Source organism: Amphibalanus amphitrite, unplaced genomic scaffold, assembly GCF_019059575.1.
Source record: "Amphibalanus amphitrite isolate SeventyFive unplaced genomic scaffold, NRLGWU_Aamphi_draft 000071F_arrow, whole genome shotgun sequence".
In the NCBI taxonomy this organism is placed as follows: domain Eukaryota; kingdom Metazoa; phylum Arthropoda; class Thecostraca; order Balanomorpha; family Balanidae; genus Amphibalanus; species Amphibalanus amphitrite.
Genome location: NW_024881567.1, coordinates 1142320 through 1167762, shown reverse-complemented (window position 1 = coordinate 1167762; position 25443 = coordinate 1142320). Strand labels below are relative to the sequence as shown.

The 25443-nt window shown below is 46.1% G+C and overlaps 1 protein-coding gene across 1 annotated transcript in view; it reads right to left on the bottom strand.

Annotated features, from left to right (window-relative positions):
• LOC122379094 (aspartate aminotransferase-like) overlaps positions 1–25443 on the bottom strand; it is a 250586-nt gene that overhangs the window by 16849 nt on the left and 208294 nt on the right. Inside the window, exon 7 of the mRNA XM_043361024.1 lies at positions 15379–15647. Within this exon, the coding sequence (XP_043216959.1) occupies positions 15379–15647 (269 nt within the window). The remainder of the gene's footprint in view (positions 1–15378; positions 15648–25443) is intronic.

Below are 25443 nucleotides of genomic sequence, written 5' to 3'. Positions count from 1 at the left end.
TCTATGTTAATTGTTATTCCTACATGCCGGGGTATGTCTTAAGCACAGCACGAGCCGGGCAGTAAAACTATGACCAAGAAACTGTCGGTGTCAAAAGGCCATGCTATTTGATAGGCCGGGCAGGAAACAAAAGTTTACTGCCTGGGTTTACTGCCCAGGGCAATGACCTCTAAACTACAGTTTATCGCATTAACTCAGAGGTTTAATTGACATCATTTTTGCATGATATTTGCCGCGTAAAATTAGAAAACTAACATTTTTTGGTTAAAAAATATCTGCTCTGCTTATCAAGGGTTTTGAAATATTGTATATTGGTTACAAAGCCGAAATTATGGTAAGATATGCGCCTATTAATCGAAATCCGTTATAGCTTGTTGTCTTATCTTCGTTTGATATGTCCACTGATACCTTTGGCCTAAGTTATTACGTTATTATTTGACAGTTGTAGTCCTTTCCTCGAAACAAACACGTAAAATATGGAAAATATAATGTATTTCACGAAAGTTTAGCCATAGGGCATCAACAAAGTACGATTAGGTACACATAAATAAAGAAAAGATTCTTGCAAGAGCACTGAAAAATTCACGTTTAATCACTAGTAGTAGTAGTTTATTAAAGAGGCATCCACAAGACAAGTGGCTATTATGGCCTTCACGTCAATAAAATCGGATCATAACATGCAGGGTAAAATACACACTCACGATGTTACACAACCTAAAATATACATATAGCTCAGGATAAAAAACACCACCTGCACGGCATCATGATCAAAAACGCATTCATCACGTGTCTCGTCTCGAGAGTAGGTGGGCCTTCAGGGCTCGCCTGAACCGCGGACCTCGCTGGTTCCGCACCGAAATGGGCAGATCGTTCATGAGGTGGGGCGAGCGGTATATAAAGCGTCGCCGGCCCGCCTCCGAACGGATGGGTGGCACGTGCAGGAGATCGTCCTGTCTGGTGTGCCGGACATGGCCATGATGGTCCCGGTTGAGGCAAACCTGACGGGCGATGCATTCGGGCTGGCTAGAGGAGAGGACTTTGTCAAGGAGGCAGAGAGAGGGATTGGTATTGGAAGAGTTGAGACGAGTCGAGCCACCCCAGCCTGTCTCGCACAGCTGACATGCGGTCAAACTTTCGTTTTCCCGCGATCACGCGAGCCGCAAAGTTGAGCAGCTTCTGGATGGTTGCGAGGTTGCCAGCGCTGCCGCTGCCGTAAACAGAAAGGCAATAGCGGATGTGCGAGACGGCCAGGGCGGTGACTCTCGGGAAGGGTGTCAGGAGGAAGGAAGTGGCGGAGGTGGGATAGTGTTGCGAGGATACCGCAGCATCTACGCGAGACAGCCCTCACGTGCGCGTCCCATGACAGGTGCTGGTCGAAGACCACACCTGTCATGTAAAAAAAAAAGATTTTTGACCTCAGTGCTGGGCGTCAGGCACGTGTCCTGGTATCTGATTTTGATCGTCGGGAGGTTGCGCAAATTTTGTCTAGAACCAAAAGTGATGAGCTCGAATTTGTTTACGTTAACCTTTAAGCCGTTCGCAAGGAAGTAGTTGCCAAGAGAGGAAAGGGTGCTTTCCATGCGCGATGCAGGCGCTGGAAGAGCAGATTTAGGGCCGGAAACCAAGACCTGGGTGTCGTCGGCGTACTGGATAACTAGTCCATCGGAGACGTACAAGCTCAGGTCGTTGGCAAACGCGCAGAAGAGGACAGGGCCGAGGCTAGAACCTTGAAAAACGCCCTGGTTGATGGGTAGAGGAGGTGAGATTTTGACGCGGCCATCAGAGGAAGTGAGGCTTACACTCTGCAAATGACCGGAGAGATAATTTTGAAACCAGGATGTGTCGACGCCCAGCAGCTGGAGTTTTTCGAGCAATTTAGCATGACTGATAACATCGAAACACTTGCTAAGGTCAATGAGACAAAGAATGGAGAGAAGGCCAGAATCTGTAGCATCAAGGATGCTGTCGGTGACGCACGTGAGGGCGGTCTCGGTAGAGTGCTGCGGACGGAAGCCATGTTGGGTTGGGGAGAGGAGATGGTTGGAGGAAAGGTAATAGTAGAGTTGGCGCTGAACTGCCCGCTCCACTATTTTGGCAAGGACTGGGATGATGGAAATAGGGCGGTAGTGGGAAGGATCGGCAGGATCACCGGACTAGGTATATGTATTATACCTTCCTCTTGTTCTTATGTCTTGGAAAATTATTCATGTATTATGTTCCCTGGATATCCAGTTGTTGTGCCATTCTGAGTTGATATTTCAGACGCGATTCTTTTTGAAGTAAGGTATTTTGATGCATTTTCTTCTAAAAAAATTCCTTTATCCACAGCAGTAGCGCAATCACTGTTAGGAAAATATGGACAAAACAATCGTATAAAAGTGTCACCAAAACCTGTCGAAACTACTTAGCTGGTATGCGGCATGTAGGAAAAATCTTATTGACCTCAGCCGTACGAAATTATTTGGAAACTCGGCTTGCAAAACTTGACTCCGGCCCTCGTGCTCATAGAGATCTTATAATATAGAGATGCCCATACAATGTTAAAACACTCAATTTCGTGTCGTTTCTTGGGCGTTTTTTAAGTAACTTTTCTGAGCGCAGGTAGCTCGTGAGGCTCTTAAACACAGACTGCTTCGGGAAGAAAGTAAAAACATAGATTGATGACATCATGCAGATATATTGGACGAGTGTACCTGTACTGCCTATAGTAGAGAGCAAGTATAGTATGTAAATGAATATATTAAAAGAGATAATTATATATAAAACCGGACCGGTTTCGTCTAAAAAACTTCTACAGCGTTTTTTTAACCGCTGAAGAAGTCGTTATAGACAATAACGGACAGCTGTTATATAATTGTCTTTTTTAATATATTCATTTACTACATATTTGCTCTCTTACGGATGACATCTTGGTTATTAAGGCACTAGGCATAGATGACCGAAGTGTCGCAAGAAAATGTTTTCAAAAGTAATATGGTGTAAATAGCCGTTTTCGTGACTGACCTGACCTGCAAGGTCAACCAATGACCTAGGACCTTAAAATTAGGTATCATCGGCTTCCTCTCGTCACGGGCAGCACGCTCGTTTTTTCCGCGAAGCTCTAGCTCGATCAGGGGCGAAACGGCAAGGGGTAACCCTCGCCCGCACATGGGGGGTGGTTGGGGGGGTGGTCCCCCCCCAAGTAGTTTTTCTGCTCTGCACTCAACATTTTTAGAGCTTGAAGGCTGATTTTTCGTATAGCTGCTCCTCCATCCTTTCTTGATGTCAACTGAAAATTTCAAGTTTCTGTGGTTTTTGGTTTCGGAGATATGACCTTGTTTTTCAGGTCATGTCATGGCCCAAATGGCCAATTCTCAGCATCTTGCGTTGGCTATGGGCCTTGTGAGCTTTTCACACCTTGATTTCGGCCTTTTTTGCCATTCTTACCTCCAATCTATCATGCAACATGTTGTTCGACGAGGTACAGATGTCAATGTCAGGGTCAAGGTCAACCTAGGTCATCTAAAATAATTGCGTTTTAGGCAAGCTAAATTTATTTTTCGTGAATTTTTTTGACTGCATTTTTGGTAACAGCTTCTCAAATCATGATTTCATGTAATATGGACACATAAACACTCGGTGCACACATCAGTATACCTACACACAGACCTTGACCTCGAAACCTTGCACAGACCTTGACCTACACACAGACCTTGACCTTGACCTCGAAAGGTCAAGGTCAAAGGTTGACCTCAGGTCACGTGACCTCGAGGTCATCATGTATATCATTCGATGCGTCTTGACGAGCTGAACACAATGAGACCATCCGCGCGGCTGTATCTTGTTCCTGTACGGAGTTATTGGCAAAAAAAAACTTTTGTGAACTTTGATGACGTCACATGACCTTACAGCTGCCCAATAGCAAAACTGACCTCAAGGTAGTGAAGGTTGATCGTATATGAAGTCATGTATGGTATATGGGGCCATTCCGACCCGTTTTAGTGGTAAAAACAGGGAGTTGATTTTTCCCCCATTGACTTAGGTATAATGGGGAGGTCGAGAAATTGACCTGACTTTAGGTCATCGATATCCAAATTCCGAGATAAACAAATTGTAGCTACTAATGACCTAATAACATCTTGCGATTTTTAAAGGCCTCCGACATCTACTGTAGCTCTGGCACGGTGACAAAGTTGCAAAAAAGTGGCTTGATGTTGGATCATTCAAAGTGACCTGGTGACCTGACCTTAAAAGTTAGGAGGTTCAAACTTGCACACCATGTGTAAAATTGATGAGAGAATAGTCGTACCAAATTTTGCGGCGCGTAGCGCCGCGGTTTTCCCGCTATCCGCGAAAAACCTCAGGGGGGGGGGGCGGATATCCGCCCCCCGTCGGTGCGCGTGTTAAGACTTTCAATAGGTCAATGACAGTTGTGGAGAAGATAGGGACCCGCTGTAGTTTCTAGAATTGAGATTGTATGACCTACCACGATCTCAAGAAACAACTAACAAGCCAACGGTTATTTGTGTGCAATATATGAAATGTGTTAGGTATGGCAAATAAAAACATGATCGGCACGAGGGTACAATTTTGTCGTGGTCCGACGCTTTTTACATAATAATGCCCTAAATACCCAAAGTGTCACGCACAGGTGGCGGAACGGGGGGGGGGGGCACGGGGCACCGTGCCCCCTTTGATTTTGGTATTTGACATTGGCGTTGCAACTTGCAATTCCCTATTGGCGCTGCATGGAAAGATGCGACCAAAAGTCGGCAGTGCACCCTCCCTTCATTAAAGGTGTTCCGCTGCCACTAGTGTCACGGAAAGGTATGACATTTCAGTAAACTTGGTTGTGTATGCAATGCGGTCTGGTAGGTGGGGGTAATGGCCCTGCCTGGCGCCCGAAAAGGGGGCACGACCCCGGAGGACCTGCCGACCACTGCGACTCACTGTAGGTAATCATTGTACTAGCACTATATAGATTTGAGAATTTCATGAACGCGCTTACGCTTCATAGGTGTACGTGAGTGGTAAGTCCTTAAATAAAATTAATCATTGTAATATTTAGTAGAAAAACAGCAAAGTATCGGGCCACTCATTCGAAAGGTGGAAAACCTACTATAAAGAACTACTAAAATTCCTGTTCCTGAGGTATCAAAGGACCAAACAGGTGTCTATTAGGTACCCGCTATTCCGTCGTGAAAACGGCTACAATGAACCTAATTTGCCAAATCTACACCAAATATGTGCCAGATTCCCGTCTTGAAAGCAGCTTCAATAAAGTAAAAATATTAGCAATCTTTGTGACGGAGTTTTGAAGAAAAAAAAAACATATATTTGTCTCGATACAATCAATGCATTCAGCTACAGAGCGACAATGGCAAACATCTCTGCAAATTTGGCTCTGTATTGTCGACTAAAACGCATCGACTAAAAAAATCGACTAAAAATCGACTAAAAAAATTGCATCGCCTAAAACGTCATTTCTTCTTTTCAGTACTGTATAGTCTGGTAGGGCATAAGTGTGGTCATCTTCCAAGAATGTTTGGTCATCTTGCATCCTTGCATGGTCAATGAAGTACGCCGTTTTCTTGGCACTGCACATTTCAATAATCGAACGCTGGGACCATACGTTCTTATCACGGCAGGGTCGAAATGAGAGGAGCATACCCTGTCACAATCCGTTAAAAGCCACTGCAGGTTTTCCGAGCACTTCCGTCCATTGCCTGCTCAAGACTTAGAAATTTGTGGAAGCTGTTCGGCGACTGTTCAACGCATCCTTCAACACAACACTTATTAACCCATCACTGATGAACTAATAATACGGTGTAAAAAAGTTGACAAAAAATCGACATTAAAATATTCATGATGACCTCACCGCACAACCAATGATATCTCTTAACCCTCGCCGGACCTATTGGTTTTCTACATACGCGCCGGCCGAGGGGGGGGGGGGGGGGCGGGTACGACCCCCCCCTCGCCGTTTCGCCCCTGGTGGAGCTAGCGCGTCGCGGAAAAAACGAGCGTGTGCGCCGTTACGAGGCGCAGAGATTGGTACCCGATTTTAAGGTCCTAGGTCAACCGGTGACCTCTGAGGTCAGGTCAAGTGCCCCAGGGTACGGTTCAGTTTTTGGTGAATAACTTCGCAAAAACGGCCGCAGAGCCGCGATTTTGGCAGCATCGTGTTCGCCTCGCTCAGGCGCGTCGAATGATATACTTTTTGTTTGGGTCAGGTCAACTTGGGGTGTTGACCTCAGGTCAAGGTCAGGTCAGCACCCCCAGGTCACGAAGTTGGTCGAAAGAGGTCATGTCGCATATCATTCGATTCGGCAGGTCTTCCTGAGTCCATTGGTGGCTTTCTCGACTCGCTAGCTCAATTTGATCGGGAGTTATTGACGAAAAACTGATATGACCTTGATGACGTCATAAATGACGTCACGGAAGGTCAACATTGCAAAAGTGACGCATCTTACCTTGCAAGGAGTGCATCAAATCACGATTCTGTGTGCTTGAGATAGTTGGAGATCGTTCCCGGCGCCAGAATAGCAGTTTTCATTTTTCCCCATTGACTTATAATGGTGAGGTCACGAAAATGACCTGACCTCATATGACCTTTAGGAAAAATCCGAGATATACAAGTTGTGAGACTCATAATGGATACTAGATCCTGCAAGTTTCATTTCCCTGTGACATCTCCTCTGGCAGTGAGGGCGTTGCGAAGTTGCGACATCTGAAGACCGTGCAGAGGTTCACTTATGACGTCATAGGTCAGTGACCTGACCTGACCCAAAAATGCGGTTGGTGTCAAAAGATGCGGCTTGGATCAAAGATCAGGTATGCCAAGTTTCAGCTCTCTATCGCCAGCGTGTTCGGAGCTATCGCGAAAAAACCCTATGGGGGGGGCGGCACCCGCCCCCCCCCCTCGGCCGGCGAGGGTTAATACACCCCAGTACCGGGAGCCGAATTTATAAATCAAATAACTAACTTTGGAAAATACAGCGATACTTCAATGCTATCCCAACGTCAACTTCCATTCCAATATATATCCCATGGGATGTTTCCAACGTGTCCAAGAACATAAGAAATTATTGCAACAAAAAAAAAACGTTTAAAGTGGACTAATGTGATCCTTTATTTCTACACTTCATATAATGAAGAAATACGTATAATAATCATTTATTTTCTTTTTAGAAGAGGGTACAGACACAAATCACGATATTCAAAGAGCGCAATTTCTTGCTTAGAAAACGCCCAAGAAACGTTAGGTTTTTTAGTACCTGGGCATCTCTATATTATAAGATCTCTATGCTCGTGCTCCGCACTCGGGCCTCCGTCAATTTTGCAATCCTCGTGTCCAAATAATTTCGTCGGCCCGGTCAGTAATATATAATGCAAACTTTTCTGTTGGTATGTGAACAATCTTCATGTCACTCAATTCTCTCAAGTTGTGACCGTCATGAGCCTCCTTTATTTTGGATTATGTATAATGTAACTGGATGCCTTTACTATGTAATATGGCCTTTGTATCAGATTGTTTGTTTCTAACCATACTTTGGTATTAATAACTTTTTATGAAAGAAAGTTGTTAACATTTTGAGCACCTATGAGCTATGATCCCAATGGATCTTACGACAAAATTGGGGAGCCAGATCTATGATCCGAGTGGATCTAGCGACAAAATTGAAGGGTCAGATCTATGATCCCAGTAGATCTCTCGACAAAATTGAGGGGTTGAATCTATGATCTGAATGGATCTCGGATCGGGATTCATGGGATCGGATCTCAGATCCATTTTTCCGGATCCAAGCACATGTCTGATAGCCGACGTGTCATCATTTCATCATCATTTATTTCTTAAAGCTTTCCTCACTGCGTGGCTTTTCTAGCTTTGTGTCATTGGTACAGGATCACACACTCATTAAAACATCAACTATAAATCTAATCTAATAAAAACCAAAGACATATAACACCTATGACAAAGCTAAAAACAAGCTTACGTTAACCATGGCTCCATATCCCCTCTCTACCCATCGTATTGTTCGAGGCGCCATTTCCGAGTTCTCTTACGGCAGTACAGTGCTCGTGTTTCTTTTACTGCGCCTGGAGCCTCGTTCCATAGAGATACTGCCCGGAAGTTGAAATAACGGCGGGCGTGCTCCGTGCTCACCCTCGGCAGCTGCAACTGGCCACCCTCGGCAGCTGCAACTGGCCACCCTCGGCAGCTGCAACTGGCCACCCTCGGCAGCTGCAACTGGCCAGCCTCGGCAGCTGCAGCTGGCCACCCTCGGCAGCTGCAACTGGCCAGCCTCGGCAGCTGCAACTGGCCACCCTCGGCAGCTGCAGCTGGCCAGCCTCGGCAGCTGCAGCTGGCCACCCTCGGCAGCTGCAGCTGGCCACCCTCGGCTGCTCGGGTACTGCGAACTGATACTCTCTCACCGAGTACCACACTCTCTCGCAAACTGACAGGCGCGTGCTGGTTTGTCATCAGCCAGTGCAGCATTCCCATGGCTCGCTCCGTGATCAGGTCATTGATGCTCGGCCACTCTAATTCGCGTAGCAACGGGGTCACATGAGTGGATCGACGAACACCCTTTACAATTTGTGCACAGTGGTTCAAAACTTTTTGCAAACGCCGTTTTTGACCTTTCCCGCAACCTGCCCAGACGGTCATACAATAAGTCAGATGGGGGAAGACAAGACTTCCCACTAACATTTTCTTGACACTTTCTGGCAACGATCGGGAAAACTTGGCGAGACCACCTATCGTCGCGTAGCAACGTTTAATGACTGTTGAAATGTGGGCTTCAAAAGTAAGATTGTTATCCACTACCATTCCCAAAACCTTCGTAGACAAGGAAGTTTCAATTCTTACGTTCCCAATTTTTAGTGCAAATGGGTAATTTACATTCCTTCTGCTAGATTTAACTCGGCAGTTGCTGGGGTATTTCGCCACCCACCGTTTGCTGGGGGGGGGGGCCGCTCGATGGTTAAACGCTCCCAGCCGATAACTCGAGAACCAATAGGCGCAGCGAAACACGCACGAGGCGGCAAACGCAAGAACGCGACGAGACGCTTCAGATGAGTACCTTAAAGTTGAATTTTGAGGTCACAGGTCGGGTCAAGGTCAGGTCAAACACCTGAAATCGGGCTTTCAGTAGCATGGACTTCAGGACTTCGCAATGGGCGCCTCTCGTCATAAGCTCTGTCAAAACAGTGCACAATCCATCATATAAGGCCTACAAGAGTGTCAGCTCCATGTAGGGGTCAGTCAAGCATAGGTCAGGGTCAAGGTGAGGTCAATCGGGTAGGCACATATCCCCGAAAATCAAAACTGATATTCGCAGCCTGTGACACATGTTTTATGGGTAATTTGGGGCGTAGAAGACGATGGTGACACTCATTTTATCATATGTGTACGTGCTTGGCTCAAAAAGTTCAATTTAAGAAATACATGTATCATGGTCGTGAAGTAGTCACGAGAAATTGCCAAGAATCAGTTCAAGATTTTGGAAAATGCGGAACGATAATCAATAATCGAATATAGCCATTTGATTGTTCATGGTATTGGCAGTCTAATGGCGTTTACGGCATGTCTGTATTACTATTCTGTGATTTTATATGATTTTTTTGAACATATGCCGTTTTTGGTCGAAAACTCAGAAATCATGACGTCACTAAAACCTCGATGTCTCAAAAAATTTTCGGACCGATTTTTTTTTGAAACTTTGTCATAATAAACTTCAATCAATTCCCTACAGGTAACAAAAATTTGGCGCTATGGCCCGGCGAAAAAAGTGGGGCGTTTAACGCCCCCCCCCCCCCCCAGCAACTCGCGGATTAATTAGTACAAGATCCGTTTTCGTGGGGTTAATTTTGAGGCTGTTGGCTATGAACCACCACTGAGCAGAATTGAAAGTGTTCTCTACCCTATTCTAGAGCTCCGATACTTGCTGCACTTCACCTCTATGACCGAATTGCACGTTATCTGCGTAAATTACAAGTTTGCAGCCATCTACATAACACGGCAAATCGTTTATTTATTTATTTATTTATTTATTTATTTATTTATTTATTTATTTATTTGACATCGTAGGCTCATTCCACAATAATGGCTATTCCTGAACCAGGGTCGCAATATAAAATGATGGGTGTCGTGGGAAAAACATACGCACGCACGCACACAGACAGACATTCGTTCGCAGTCACTCTCTCACAAACGTGTCGTCATGAAGTATTGCTAACGGTCGGCCGCCTGTTGTCGCAACAAGTGCCGGCGCAACTCTGCCTTGAACGCGCGCAGGTTCAGGTCACACATCGCCGGTGGTAGGCTATTAAAAGCTGTCACGGCGGTAAAGAGGAATCGTCTCCTCCCGGACTCCGATTTGATTCTGGGCACATGTAGCATATCTATCTGTCTTGTGGCTCGCTGATGTACGTCACGTCTATGCACTATTTTACTCGCGATTGACTCGGGCTGCGCAGTGACCAGCATACGTTTCAATAGGGTCAGCACATGGTATGAGTACATGTTACGCGCGGACAGCCATCCCAGGTCATGCGGGACGTCACTAACATGATCAAACTTCCGACGCCCCAATATCACACGGGCTGAGAAATTCAGCAGCTTTTGCAGACGTGCGAGCTGAGTGGTATTACAGGAGCCGTACACACTGATACAATAGCGGATGAGCGAAATGACTAGACTTTGGACTAGGGTGGTGAGCGTCGAATACGGTAAAATATGTCTAGAGTGACTCAATCCAATTAAAATACCTGTGCAGCGCCGGACGACATCATCGGTATGGGCGGCAAATGACATACATTGGTCAAATACGACGCCGGCAGATTCCGCACCGCGGGAGAGCCGGAGACAGTGGCGCCCATAAAGTTGATGCTGACTGTTGGAAGCTGCCGGAGATTTTGACGAGTGCCGAGAACAATGAGCTGAGTTTTCTGAGCGTTGATTTTCATACCATTTTTGCCAAACCAGTTCGAGAGCAGTGACAAATTTTGTTCCATGGATCCGATCAGGGCGCCAATGTCTCCGGGCCTCCCGCCCACGAGAACCTGAGTGTCATCCGCGTACTGCACGATGCTCGCGTCATCAACGAATACTACAACGAATACTAAAAATCGTTACTAAAAATTGTGAAAAGAACGTGTCCGAGCAAAGACCCCTGTACCACGCCATGGGTGATGGGTAGTAAATTCTTGTCCCCCCCCCCCCTTTACCCTCTGACTTCTCCCTTCTAACCAATCTCTGAACCAGTGATCATGGATGCCATGCCATCCCATTTTCTCAATTAGCCGCTGATGCTGAACACTATCGAAAGCTTTACTGGTATCAGCTGTTGATAAGGACGCAATTTGACCCTTATCTAAACAATCCATGAAGTGGCTAACCGCATCTAACATCGCCGACTCGGTATGTCGGCCAGGCCGGAAACCGTGTTGCACATGGGTTAGAATCGAATGTGACAGCAAGTACCGGAGCAGCTGAACGCACACCACACTTTCCGCTAACTTTGCGACTACGGGTAAGACGGACACCGGGCGGTAATTACATGGGTCGGTAACACTGGCGGATTTGTGTATCGGTATTACTATGGCCCGCTTCCACACATCCGGGACAGAGTCTGACACTAACGATGAGTTGACAACATCGAGTACATATGGTCCAATCACTGGCCAGGTCATTCGCAACATGGCTATGGTTACGCCGTCCTCGCCACTGGCTTTGGACGCCACTGGCTTTGGATTCTTTTTACTCAGTTTTTTTTTTTTTAAGCGAACAACTGAACCTAAAGCACGTGGCATCTGCTCGGTGCCGGTCGCGACCCCACCACGTGCACACCGCTGAGCCCACACCATCGACAATTTAATACGGTAAATGAGTGCACGCGTCCGACTTGGCGTGAAAATTTCACCCCCGTAGCCCTCACCGTTCCCGAGCAATAGCCTGTTTTTTGCCGTCTTTGATGTTAACCCTATGGCGCACTTGAGCACGCGCCAAGGGCGCACCCCCGGCCGCATCATGTCCAAAAGTTAAAACGACCTACGTGTAAAGGTGGCCCACATCTCTGTAAAAGTTCACGTCCGTAGGTCAACGGATGCCGCCGCAATAAGCGCTACAAAGTGACTACGTTGCACACGGCGGCGGCGGCGGCGGCGGATTACTTAGGATTTAGGCATAGACCTCTGTAGGGGAGAGTGGGGCACATTCGTGCAAAAAAATGGATACATCCTTATATCTGTTCTTTGGTTAGTGCAACGGCAAAATTGTTGATTGTAGTATGGAAAGAAACTATTGCAGATATTTTTCCTCTTTGAAAGTTATCCTCTAAAATTATTGCTTCTATCAGAAAAAAATGACTTTTAATAACTCTGAGCGTTTGCACGAAACTGCCCCACCTATCGGGCACATTCGTGCAAGGGATGGGGCACTTCCGTGCACCCTGCAAAGTTCGAGAAATTACCGGGCATTATCAGAAATTTACCAAAGGAAATTGGTAGGGGGTCATTTCACTTGATTCTTTTCGACAATAGAAAGAATGGGCTGGCCAACAAGAATGTGCCAACTGCCGGCCTCCGTGACATTGCCAAGTTCGCGTGAATTACTCGTCACGACGTCGCAAGCAGCCGAGACTGAGTCAGGCGAGCGTCATTAGTGAAAACTACCACAGATAAAGTCATAGCTCGCAAAAACTTAAAAATATACACGAATGTGCCCCCAGGCAGTGTGTACACGAACCTGCCCCACAACGTTATTTGTAATATATTTCAAAATTTCTTGTTGAAAAAATGACACTTTGTCAACAAACAAGTTTGCAGCAGTTCCGTGAATAGAGTGAGCTTCTTCGCCCCCCCCCCCCAATTTTGAAAAGCTGAACCACATTTCCGAGTCAGGATCACGAAAATGGATGACATAAGAAAAGTTTGGAAAGCTCACTAATATTACAAATTTGCGCTTTTATCAAGCATGACAGCAGGTACAGTGTTGTCTTCTACGGTGAACGAAGGGCGGCAATAATATACATATTTCCATAATTTACCTTGAGCTCGTGCAGTCACTCGTGTTCCCATAAACTGCTGAAAACGAATGTGCCCCATGCACGATTGTGCCCCACTCTCCCCTACACCTGTGTAACTCAGGTCTACGCATAGACCTGAGATCGGGCATTCGCCCACCATTTCGCCCGGGACAGAAATGACATTGAAATGGCGGCCAGGAAGTGTGGCCACTTGGTTAATAATAGCCGTTTTCACGACGGCCATCTGGTACACATTTGGTGCACATCTGGTGCAGATTAGGTGCAGATTTGGTCAAATAAGGTTCAGTGTGTCTCCTAGGAGCTATCAGCTAGGGTTGTACTAATTGCTTATATGCATGCTTTGTCATATTATCAGAGAACATCATCGATTAACCTTCCAGGCGGTGGGGGGCATTTTTTGCCCCCCACCCTTTAGTTTTTTCGATATATCTCCAGAACTGCTGCGCTGATCGTCACCAAACTTTCAGTACCCTCCCGTGAATAGCTATTGCACATTGTGACTATTTTTTCCGAGGGCTATGATAGGTTGGCCGCTAATGACGTCAGAGTGACGTCATTTCTGCCATTTTTGACCTAAAAAAAAAGGTTTTGCAGAAAGAGATGTCAGGCCTACAGCTTTAGAGATACAGAAAAATGTTTCATACATAAAAGGTGTAGAAGCAAGAGGGCTATAGAACTGTTATCTCTGATTTTTGAAGTTTTCGGATTTTGACCCCCAAAAATTAAAAAATAGAATTTTTGAATATAATAGCCGAAAAATCCAAAAAGTTTTCTGAATTAAAATAAACGGAATATATGTGATAGTCCCTACCGCCTTCTATCTACATACCAAATTTGAGATCGATACCTCTTTTTTGGCCAAGTTATAGCGAGAAAACTGTTCAAAATTGATGACGTAAAATTTTCAAACTCAATTTTTAGCAATTCTAGACCTCGTAGTGCAAAACAAAGACCATCGTTAGACTCCCCGTGACGAGCTGAATCGAATCGATGTCTATTTTATGCAAAACTATCAACTTTGAAATTTGACCTTTTTTGACCTGACCTTGACCTGACCTCCACCAGAAAGTGACCTAAGCCGTACCTGATGGTCTTATAACCAACACCATTGAGTTGGAAATGAAAAATTGGCCATATAACATGCATCGCACAACCTTAGTAAACTTGGGTTCATGTGCTGGCCCTTGGTGACCTGACCTGTGACCTGACCTGGTATTGTCAGTGACCTCTAATAGCAACATATGTACTAGGCAACTGACGCCCTATCGCTGATTTTCGACAAAATGCGTTTTCCTCGGTGTTATAGCGCATTCCCTAGAAGACCCGTGAACGGTGAAACATTTTATCTTTGACCTGACCTGTGACGTCATCGGTGACCCCGAGGTCAAGGAAATTTTGTTTTCTTCGACAAAAATGACAGGGCTATCGAACGCCGTTTGAATTTTACGGATCCGTCCAGTAGTTTCGGAGATGCGGGGGGGGGGGGGGAAATGCCCCCCCCCCCCCACCGCGCGGAAGGTGGCCGGGAGGCCCACCGCCTGCCGGGTTAAGTAAGGTCAGGTTAGGCTAGGTTAGGTCAGGTTAGGTTAGGTTAGGTTAGGTTAAGTTAGGTTAAGTTAGGTTAAGTTAGGTCAGGTTAGGTCAGGTTAGGTCAGGTCAGGCCAGGTTAGGTTAGGTTCGGATTATAATTTCGTGTTACTTCTTTTTTATAAAAATGACGTCACTTTCATAACATAATTGGAACGGACATCAAATAATGTTTTTTATTGTTGAAGAAATATCAATTTTTATCTATGATTTTAAAATACGTAATTATACGATTTTTTCACCATTTTCCCTCGTTGTCATTATGACGTCATTTTCATTTTCCTCTCCCTCACCCATGAATCTCGATTCCCAACATTTCCCAAATTTTTCTAACCCGTTTCATCGTATTTGTTCCCCCTCCCCACCCAATGACCCCGGTTCCCAACATTTCCCTTTCTTGTTTTGCTATTTTAATTTTATATTATAATATTTTTTTCAAAAGAAACATTTTTCTAAAATATATTTTTTTTAACAAAAAAATAGATGATTTTATTACATATTTTATTATTTTTTATTATATATATTTAATGTTTTTATTTCCCGACAGGAAATTTTTATCATCAATGGTAGCGCTGGATGTTTTCATTTCCCTCTCGGCGTGTTTTGGTCGCGAGATGTCGGGAGGTCTTATTGCTTAGCGTTTTGGTGATAATTTTGTTCTTGCGAGACATGGGAGTATGATTTTTGGACTCGGCATGTCAAATTATGTAAGAATGTGTAAAGTTTAGGACTTAAACTTGAACTTTACCGTCGAGCTCACCTGGCGCAGTAGTCGCCCACGGCGCGCAGCAGGCGGCAGCAGGTGCCGATGTAGGTGTCCAGCTGGTGCGCGTGCTTTGGCTGCAGGGCGGCCGCCAGCGCCCGCTGCTGGGGAGCAGGCGCGCAGCTGTACGTGTTGGAGGCGGCCGAGCGCACGGCCGACAGAAGCGGCGCCAGCGCGGCCGGGTAGTGGGCGTACCCCATCCGCCAGCCGCCGGCGCTCAACCACTTGCTGAAACCCGACGTCAGGATGGTGCCCTCAGGGTACACCTGCCGGAAACGAAAGGCGACCAAGCACGGTGTAAGGGAGTGCAATTTAATCAAGCACGGCGAAAATAGATTAAGTCGGACCGAGCACGCCGACCGCTGAGGGTGGACACAAGAAACGTCGGTAGTCGGTACGCTCTTAGCAGACGTCCCCCGAGCCGCCATATATCTATCTAGTCACCGGTATTCAATCTATCAATTTTTGACAATTTTTGACTTTATCAAAAATTTCTCATAAAATTATCGATATTGATGTAAAAGGCTTAACCTAAGCAGTAAAGGCGTAGAAAGGGCCTGATTGAAGATAAAAAACATAATCAAACCTGACATAACCTTACCTACTAACATACTAACCTACCAACCTACAACCTACCAACCTAAAACCTCAGCGGCTTCGTTTCCCGAAAATGATTGGTGGGGCCCAAAGGCGGCGGACGCCAATTTGTTAAAAGTCTTCCCAGCACATTAGGGAGCGTTGTCATTTTTTTTTACTCTCGATGCAACTTCTTCGACATCAAACTCTGATAAAATTCATATGAAACTCTTCTTTGACTCTATTATGACTCCACAAATATTCTTTTTACCCTTACATAACCCTTCCAATGTTCTTAAAAACACACTATAATTCTGAATACTCTTTCAATATTCTTCTGAGTTATTCTCTTTGAACTTTGCGTCGATCCATCATACTCTTACCTGTGCTCCTAAAACGCTTGTTTACTCTAACAACACTATCCACAAAAACTCGTAACACTTCTCTACAAGTTCCAAATCTAGACCGTTTCCTTACCCCGGCCGGGCCCGGGGGTAATCCCAACCACCGCAGCCTGGGGGGGGGGAGCGTTTTTCGCCCCCCCCTATCTAACTCCATAAATAAGGAAGCTACGGAAACAAAAGCGGTACCAAACGAAAAGTCCTTACGAGGCGATTCTAAAACACCTACAGTTTTTGACCTCAGGTCAGTAAGGTCAGAGGTCAAGGTCATAGGCAAAAACCGGCACATATGTAGTGATCTCAAAGTAAGCGTTCTAGAGGACGGCAGGATGCATAAAACCGGCAAAATTGGATGTCAGACGAAAGAAGAGAATCTGAGTATTCCGAAAATGTGCTAAAAATATTACAGGTCAAGGTGAAGGTCATGCTCAAAATTGACCTCAAACTTTGCACTTTTTCGTACATCTTACGTGCTAACTTCCAAGATGTTTTGAGATGTTTTGAGGCTTATCAGGTCCCTATTTGTGGTTCATCTTACGATACAAGGCTGCTCAAAGGTCAAGGTCACTGAAGAGTATCCTTGCTAGAAGCTGGGGCATTCCACGACAGAGCGACAAAAAAAAATCGCGAAATAACACCATACCTCTCCAATTTTAATGAAATTTCGCCTATGGGGTTATCTAGTCCGGTGATTCGTGTTGTGACATTTTCAATCACATCCGTCGAATACTTTGTGAGATATTGCCCCAGGCAGCTTAAAGGGAGATTATGACCTTTTTCCACAAAATCTGAGTTAGGACCATTTTCTGACAAAACACAACAAGTTATAATGTAAATTGAAACCATTTTGCTCAATTCGGTACCTTGCCGCAAATATCTCAACTTGAAGTCACGTTAGCGGGGAGCGCTGAAAATGACCGTTGAATAAGTACTTACATCACTTTTTGGTACTTGCATGTAATTTTGTAAAATGAGCGTATTCCTTACATTTGATCTTCATCACATCTAGTTAGTTAATGGTCGTCTATAGTGCCTTCAAAAGATATTCATGGTTTGGGGGTGTTTTATGTCTAAATTTACGCAACTATTTTTCCTGGTTATCATCTGAGGCCATATGCTGCTATTTTAGTAGCAACGACTCAATTTTGAATCGGTCCCGCCGACTGCACAATAAAAGAAGATAGATACAACACTTTTGCGGCATCACTGAAAAACTTATGCAGTACTGTTATCAAAATTCTCATAACACCGTTCGACAAACCTGAAGTCTTTTTGAAATAAATATGCTTGTATTTCTCGCTTCAGGCTCTGAGGCCAAAATAATGAATTTCGTAGTCGCAATCGCAAGATTTGGCTGCGTTTCTGGCGCTTGCCGTTCATTTGTGGCGCAAAATAATGTAAACAGTGTCATTTCTCGCATTTCTTGCTCTCGAATGCACTCCTTGCGCCTTGCTCCTTGCTTTGTATGGTTGATTATTTGATAAATATTTAAAGTTTTGTTGCAATGCCTGGTGATAAATGCTGTGTAAGAAATTGCAATGGAACGAAAGATCTCAGCGCTATTCCCGGTGGCAAAATTGACGACACGCGAAGAAAAGTTTGGCTGACACATTGTAGAAAAAATTCTTCTTTGCTGAAGCAAGGGCGTGTTTGCCGCAAACATTTCAGCCCCACTCAGATGGTGGAAGCAAATGGCAAGCTATACTTGAAACATGACGCCGTACCGGACCAAAACCTTCCTGGGTAATTATGATTTATTCTCACTAGTTGCATCATCTATCATTATGAGACATTGCTATTGACACCAGGGTGCAATCTTACCAATGCCGTAAGTAGGATTTGGCAGGACTGGCCGGAGTTTACAGCGCTAATATCAAAGGTAAACTTTTTTGCATTCAGCTAATCTTGTCCAATGATTTTGATAGCATGAATGATTATGAATGTTGCGTGAACGAATAAATAAGTGAATGTGGAATAGTTCTGAATGTTACCAAATGCCGTGAATGCGCATTCACTGCATTTGGTAAGATTGGGCCCTGGTGTTATCAGTAAATGTGTAGATGAAGCCTGAGGAAGATAAAAACATGATCTAACCTGAGGGCTGTTCGGCTGCGCAGCAAAAATGAAATATGCTGCAGCACGCATGTGCAGTGAGGGCTACATCGCCCGTTAGTCCCGCCCACACCATTACGTCATCAGTCAGCTGAGCTGAGATGGAATACCTCACCTTTTTGCAAATATTTTCGTTTTTTTCGTTGAAAAGGCCAAGGTCTGAAAAACAAGTGGCCTAAAACTGGTGAGAAAACTAGATTTGGGGGTACCCTAGGTTGATCTCTATTATGGTTCATCCCCCCAGTCTGGAAGAAGTTCCCGCGCCACTGAACCAACCAACCTACTGCCGGCATATGTGTGGTCTGTAGGGTATTAATAGAGCAGACGTCACACAAAGGTTTTCCAACCAAGAAAAAACGGTAGTCGTCAAGCAGGCATCACACTTCTTTTTGCAACCAAGGAGAGGCGCTATACCCAGAGATGCTTTCTTATCAAACCTGACCAAGCCAACTCTAACCGAACCTAACCCAACCTTACCTACAACCTAAAGCCTAATACCTACCACCTACAAGCTAACATGGTAATGCAATGGTAATGTAATACAGGTTTAAATATATATAATGTTTATGTTGATGGATATTGTGTGCTCTGTTTCAGCCCCCCATCAGATGATGACGAGCCACGCATGGCTACCAAGAGACTTCGGTGAGTGATAGCAGATTTGTTGTACTGCCTTTTCGTTTTTATTATGGATTAAACTGTAATGTGACTCCTTTGTAATATGCTTGTTGTAGTGCTCAGTCATTTTTTTGTAAAACCAGTGAGTCATGGCATACAATAAGCTGAATGTCACAGTTATTATGAAACTCTGGTCGGTACCTAATAGGGTGCACACTGCACAAGCAGGACTCTGTATCTCTGGGTTAGGGAAATGTCCAGATGTTTCAGTGATACCCATGACTATCTATCAATTACACCTGTCTAAGAAACCACAATGTTGGCGTTTAGTTATGAGTTTTTTTTTCCACTGAATTTGGCATGCTCCATCTCAGCCACTCCTCAGATGATGACGGACCGCCCGTGGCTGATGGTCGTCCTGGTTCATCAGAGCCAGATGCCACCATGTGCGACCCACGGACCAACAGTCCGCAGTCCGCAGTGCCTCGCCATCTCGTGGATCTGCCCTCCACTCCTCTGTCTGTGGATGGAAAAAGGAGCTCCACGAGAAAGAAACGGTACAGTGACTACATAAGTATACACCTTTGCAAGCTCTGATTAGTAGAACCTATTTTGTTTTTCCTAACATAATTTATACATAGACTTATAGGCATTGACAACTTATCAGTAGGCTAAAAGATAGAATGATAAATGTTATCAATGTTGTTATAACCAAACTGTTGTTCATCTTTAAAGCCGCATTATCAATGCCGCGTACGTTGGGAAATGGGAGGCATGATGCGCAGCTTTCCCATTGTCCTTGATTGCCGCTAGGTACTAATTTCCAGGCATCTTAAGATTTCGTACGATTTTTACAGCGCTCTCAACCTAACACCAACATCAAAAGTGAGGCGAACCAAGGTCACAAGTGCGGCTCGAAACGCGAGACGGGTGTGCTTGTCAACCAAAGGACATCAGGAGCTCCAGCAGGTGTGCAAGTCGATGGCATGCACCAGCGGAACTGCAGTCAGGCGTCTTTGTAAGATGTAAGTAGCATGCTTTTTAGCCTGCTATTAGAAATTGAGTAGTGTAATTATAACATTTTTAGTTTCTTTGTTATGGTGTTTTTCTAGTTAATAGCTTATTTCGAGCGAGTGAAGGGAAGTCATTCATAGAATAGCAGACATTTCTGAGTATCATTAGCGGCCGGCCGGCCGGCAGTATTCACACTTATGCAAGGTGTGTATCTCCGCAGTCCGCAACCACTCCACCGAGTCATTCAATAATGCTCCAATACACCAATCATTCATCAATACACCGAGTCTTCAATAAAGGGTTAGCTATTTCCATTCTTTAAAGTATTAACTTGTTCCACAAACATCCCAAATGCAATGAATTCCCAAAGCACAGACGTATGACTGGTTAATAGGTATTTGGAGTGGTAATATTCAGGTTGTGCTACCTGGTTCCATCAGATACCTCAGAACGGTGTCATCGAGTGCCGCGCCTGATCCTGTGACATCACCTGTCCACCACGAGGGCACTCCTGTGAGGCGCCCCCCAGTCTGCACTCCAAGGTAAATACGTATAGAGGATTCTTCATGGTTCCGAGTGAAAGATAAGGATATCTTTTCTAAGTGATGTGCCACCACACTAACAAACACTGCGTTCTGTGCTTTCCACTTCCACAGTACAGCAAAAACCTATGAACCACCGGGCAACGTCACGCCCTGGCGTTCACCGGCTGCGCTGCTGGTACGACGTGACAGGTTAGCAATACCGATTTTCTGTGACGAACTGGCTCCGCGCGTGCGTGCATGTGTATTTGTATGCGTACATATTATCCGCTGGCGTGCGTATGATGTCCTTCCTTGTTGTCTGCCCTGTTTTGTCGTATCCTGCGTTCGACCGAGGTTTATTCGGAAGATTTCTTAGATGCATATTTATGTATCGTGTCTTGTACTTAGTTGCTATGCGTGGTTTTCGGGATCGTTGCTGAGTTGAAAATCATGTTATTTAGGATTACAATGTTTTTATTTCAATATAGAGTGTGTTTTTCAATGCCCTTTTCCCACCCTGTCAGTTTCAGAAATAATGGTTTTATTTTTTTCTTTTACTGGATATTATTGTCTTCTGCAGTGAAGACGACCTGGTGCCAGATTACCACAGCTCGCCACCTGAGGAGCAAGAAGAGCTGGAGGACGTCCTCCCACCGGGTGCCGCGGCTGATGAGAACCCTGGCGACCTGTCGTCGGTCGACACTGATAACAGCGACGAGAGCCGGTGGCCGGTGAGGTCGGCGGTGGTGACCGAGACCTGTTTGGAGACGCTGCTGGAGGTGACCCTTGTTCGCTGCAACAGCTGTGGCCGAACCTCTTCCCCTACCACGGATCGCGTCAGCATGTCCTTCACCGTGAAGTGGGTAAGAAAGCACCGGCTACCTTCTGGACAAATCTTGGTTTATTTATTGTTATTGTTTTTTATACTGGATAATGACAGTATACCTTGGTTATTGTTGTCAATTGTACCTTAGTATTCTTATCTCTAAGCTCCTTTTTAATATTGTAGTGTTTTTTTCCGGGTTCGGACCATTATGTCTGACCATTTCGGACCAAATGATGAACCTTTTTCTAGGCACAAGTAACGCTGGTGCTGACTGCCAAATTTGTCTTTTGACTTCAAATATGAATGTATTCGCAATGTGCAGGATATCTCATCATTGTACTTGGTGAAAGCTGACTTACTGCTTAGAGCACTGGTCAGTGGCCTATTCAATGCCACTAGCAAGGCCAAGGGGTTAATTTTCAGCCTAGTGATTGTGATATACATGAGCGAAGTCTTGCCGAATTTAGCATAACGGTTGGGAGCTTGGGACTTGACATTGACTGGCAAGCCGCTAGATGCAAACTACATAAAGGCTTTGTTGACTTTCGACATAATCACGATGAAAATGTGTGATGATGGGTCCTTGTTTCCTAACAAGTATATTACTACCTGTAACAAGCGTTATGTATTTTCGTCAACGTTCCAGACCTGTTCCGAGTGTGGAACTGACGTGAAGACGTGGTGCTCAACGGTGAAGGACGGTCAGCGCTACGAGTTCGACGTGATGTTCGCTGGAGCTATGGTGATGTCAGGTGCGATAGTCGGCTGTGGTCTCCAACCGGTAAAGTACCAGGCTGGTGGTGATGGGGGGGGGGGGGGGTCGTTGTTGTTGCTGTGGGGCCAGCGGCCACGGCTCATAGGCTCACAGTTACTAGCTAGGAGGCTCTGGAGGTGTCGGTAGCCGGCGTCCAAGGCCGCCACCGCGTCGTCGTTCAGGAGGTCCGGGGACCGGGCGTAGATACACCTAAAGGTGTGCAGGCGGATGCCGCTCAGAGAGGGACAGCGCAGCAGAAAGTGCTGCGGGGTGTCGTCCTCCTCGTGCAAACCCGGCAGAGCGCAGATGGTCGGCTCCGGTCCGGGCAGCCCGCGCAGCCGGCGTTCGGGCGGCAGCCTATCCGGTGTAGCCACTGCTCGGAGGCGGACCAGTGGCCCGCCCGCAACTGGTGCACATCGACTGCCAACTCGCGACACCCGCCTCCGATGGGTGTGGGCAGGCCAGTAGGGTAGATGTCCGAGTGCCAGCCGGCCGGCCACGAGCGGCGCCACTTCTGGCGCGCGAGCCGGGCGGCAGCACGGGTGATACTGCTGGTGTCGATGGGCGTGTCATCTTGCTCGTGCGTGGTGGCTTCCTTGGCGAGGAGGTCACCCCGCTCGTTGCCAACCAGGCCGCTGTGTGCAGGCAATTTGACAATGACAATTTGCAGACAATGTGCTGTGCAAACAGGCAATTAGTGTTTAATGGGCATGCGCAAATATAACTGCGGAATGTTCGATGTCCACCCGCTGTTGACCATGTGTCTCTCTTTACAGGCAATCACTACTCCAAGGTCGCCGACTTGTTCCGGTTCGTGAACATGGGCGTCACGAACGCTTCGACGTTCCGACAGCTGCAGCTTCTGGTGGTTCGTCCCGTGACGCTTCAGAAACGGGACACTGTCCTGGCACGCAACTGCGAGGACTCGCGCATGAAGGCACCCAACGGGCTTGTGATAGCAGGTAACATTCAGGTTATTCACAGCCCAAACTGCACCATTTTTGGAAACACTTATTAAGTTCTTGACCTATCAGTTTTTGTTTCTCGATCATTTGGCTGAGGAAATGAGTACAATGAAACAAAATAGTACGCAAAAATGCTTGTACTTCTTAGTAGTTCTTCTGGTACTTCTTCTTAGTATTGCATACCAGTTATTTGCTGAAACGGTTTTCTCTCCTTGAACGAAAAGTTTCAGTGAAGTTTTGATTGATGCAGCCTTATGTGTCAATGTATACATTTCTGTGATGTCCCTGCCCCCTCACCCCTCCCACACACTGGTGTTGCCCTCTCCAATGCTTGGTTGTATTTCCTCTTATTTCGGTTATTGTCACGTTCGCATGACATATAAGTTGCCTTGCTAGCCATGTAAAGCACTTGAGCACAAAAACGCATGTGATAAGGTCCTCATGACCACGTAAGCTCGCAACGGTCGCTCATACTTACTTGTGTCCCCTTATATGCGTAAGAACTCGATTTGCGTTCTGCGCTCGTTCGTAACTGAAGCATTCCTCCAGGAGACTGCCAGAACGACTCGCCTGGACACTGCGCGGCGTACGGTACCTACACCGTCATAGATACCGCAACTGAGCGGATCTTGGCGCAGGTATTTGGCAGCGCTCCAGATCTGATGATGTTTATGTCAAAAACGACATGGTCATTTTGTGTTCATCATGGAAGTACCCCAGCATTCGTAAACGTAAAATTTATTTTAAATTAGATACGCAATGATTAACTGCGTACGCCTACAGGCATATGTTTTCCTGTTATTCACAATGTCTGGTCCCTTCCACCGCCACTGAGTTGGTGAAACCGTATGTCGACAGGAGACTGTATACAGGGCTGAAACCGGCTTCAGCAGCCCTCGTCTGGAGGTGGAAGGTGTTGAGCGCTGCATCCGGCAACTGACGGAGGCTCGGAAATTGAACATCAGAGAGTTCGTCTCAGACCAGCACATGGGCGTCAGGAAAAAAATAAGTGAGCATTGAGAACGGAATTTATTTGTTGTGATAGTTGCCGTGTCGTTTGCTGTTGATAATTGCAGTATCCTTATTTGTTTTTGCTAACCAGGTCCGGCATGACATTTGACTGTCGTAATATGGAAGCGGCAAAGGCGTCGGTCCAATGGAGGGAGGGCGATTGGGAGTCCGGCGAATTCGGCGAACTCTTTGTCCGGTCGAATTCAATTTTCTATAAGGCCTTTCCATACAAATGCCTAACTTGTCAGTCTTCCACCAGAAGCTGGGAGGGCACCGGGCTGCCGGTCGCGCCGTAGCCCGTTTCTTTGCCTGGTACGACTGGCTGGATTGGAAATACAATGTGGTCTGGCGAACATCGTTTGGTGAGTTCACCGACATTCTCCATGCTTTCAGAGGAGATGCTCCCAGACGTGGAATTCTCCCTGGACGTCTGGCATGCGGCCAAGAACCTAGCCAAGGATCTCCGGGAGGCCTCCAGTCGCCGGGAGACGCGACCACTAGCGGCTTGGATTGGGTCGCTCAAGAACCACTTCTGGTACTGCTCTCAGCAGGCCAATGGAGACAAGGCCCACTTCATGGTTTGTTGCGCTCTTTGTCTCTGTGTATATATATTTATCCTTATCTTCCTCCCTCTGTCCTATGATCCCCCTAAATCATTTTCCCCTGTTTAATCTGTCACTTCTCTGGCTGTGGGTTCGATTCCCACATCTGATTTCATCTACCAATCGGAAATGGTTCAGCCACGAGAAGTGAACTATTCGTTAACGTAATGAACTTTCCATATGAGTTATAGGAACACATCCTGTCTTCCGTTGTATACAACATATTCCTGTTGGACCATGCATTCTCTTCATTGTTGGATCCCAAACTGCATTAGGAAAAAAAACATCCTAGCACCCCGCACCCGAGCTCTCAATCCAAGCCTCATCGGTTTGCTCACTCCTTTCTCTTTTTCGTTTTTAGAAACACTGGACGATGTGCCTCAATCACGTGTGCGGTGACCACGGAAAGCTTCACCCGAATGGTGGAGAAACTCTGCTCTCAGAGTGTAAACACGGGGAACTCTCTGAGGAGCAGCTGGAGGAGGACGCCAAGCGCCTCCTCACGAAGGATGGTGCTGCGCACTGCGCCCTGCGCAAGGTCGTATTCAGCGACAAGACAATGAAGCGCGTAGATGGCGTCCTGCGATTCCGGCACACCGGCTCCCTGGAGGGCTACCACAGTACTACACTGGGGTACACGCCAAAACGAGTGTACTTCG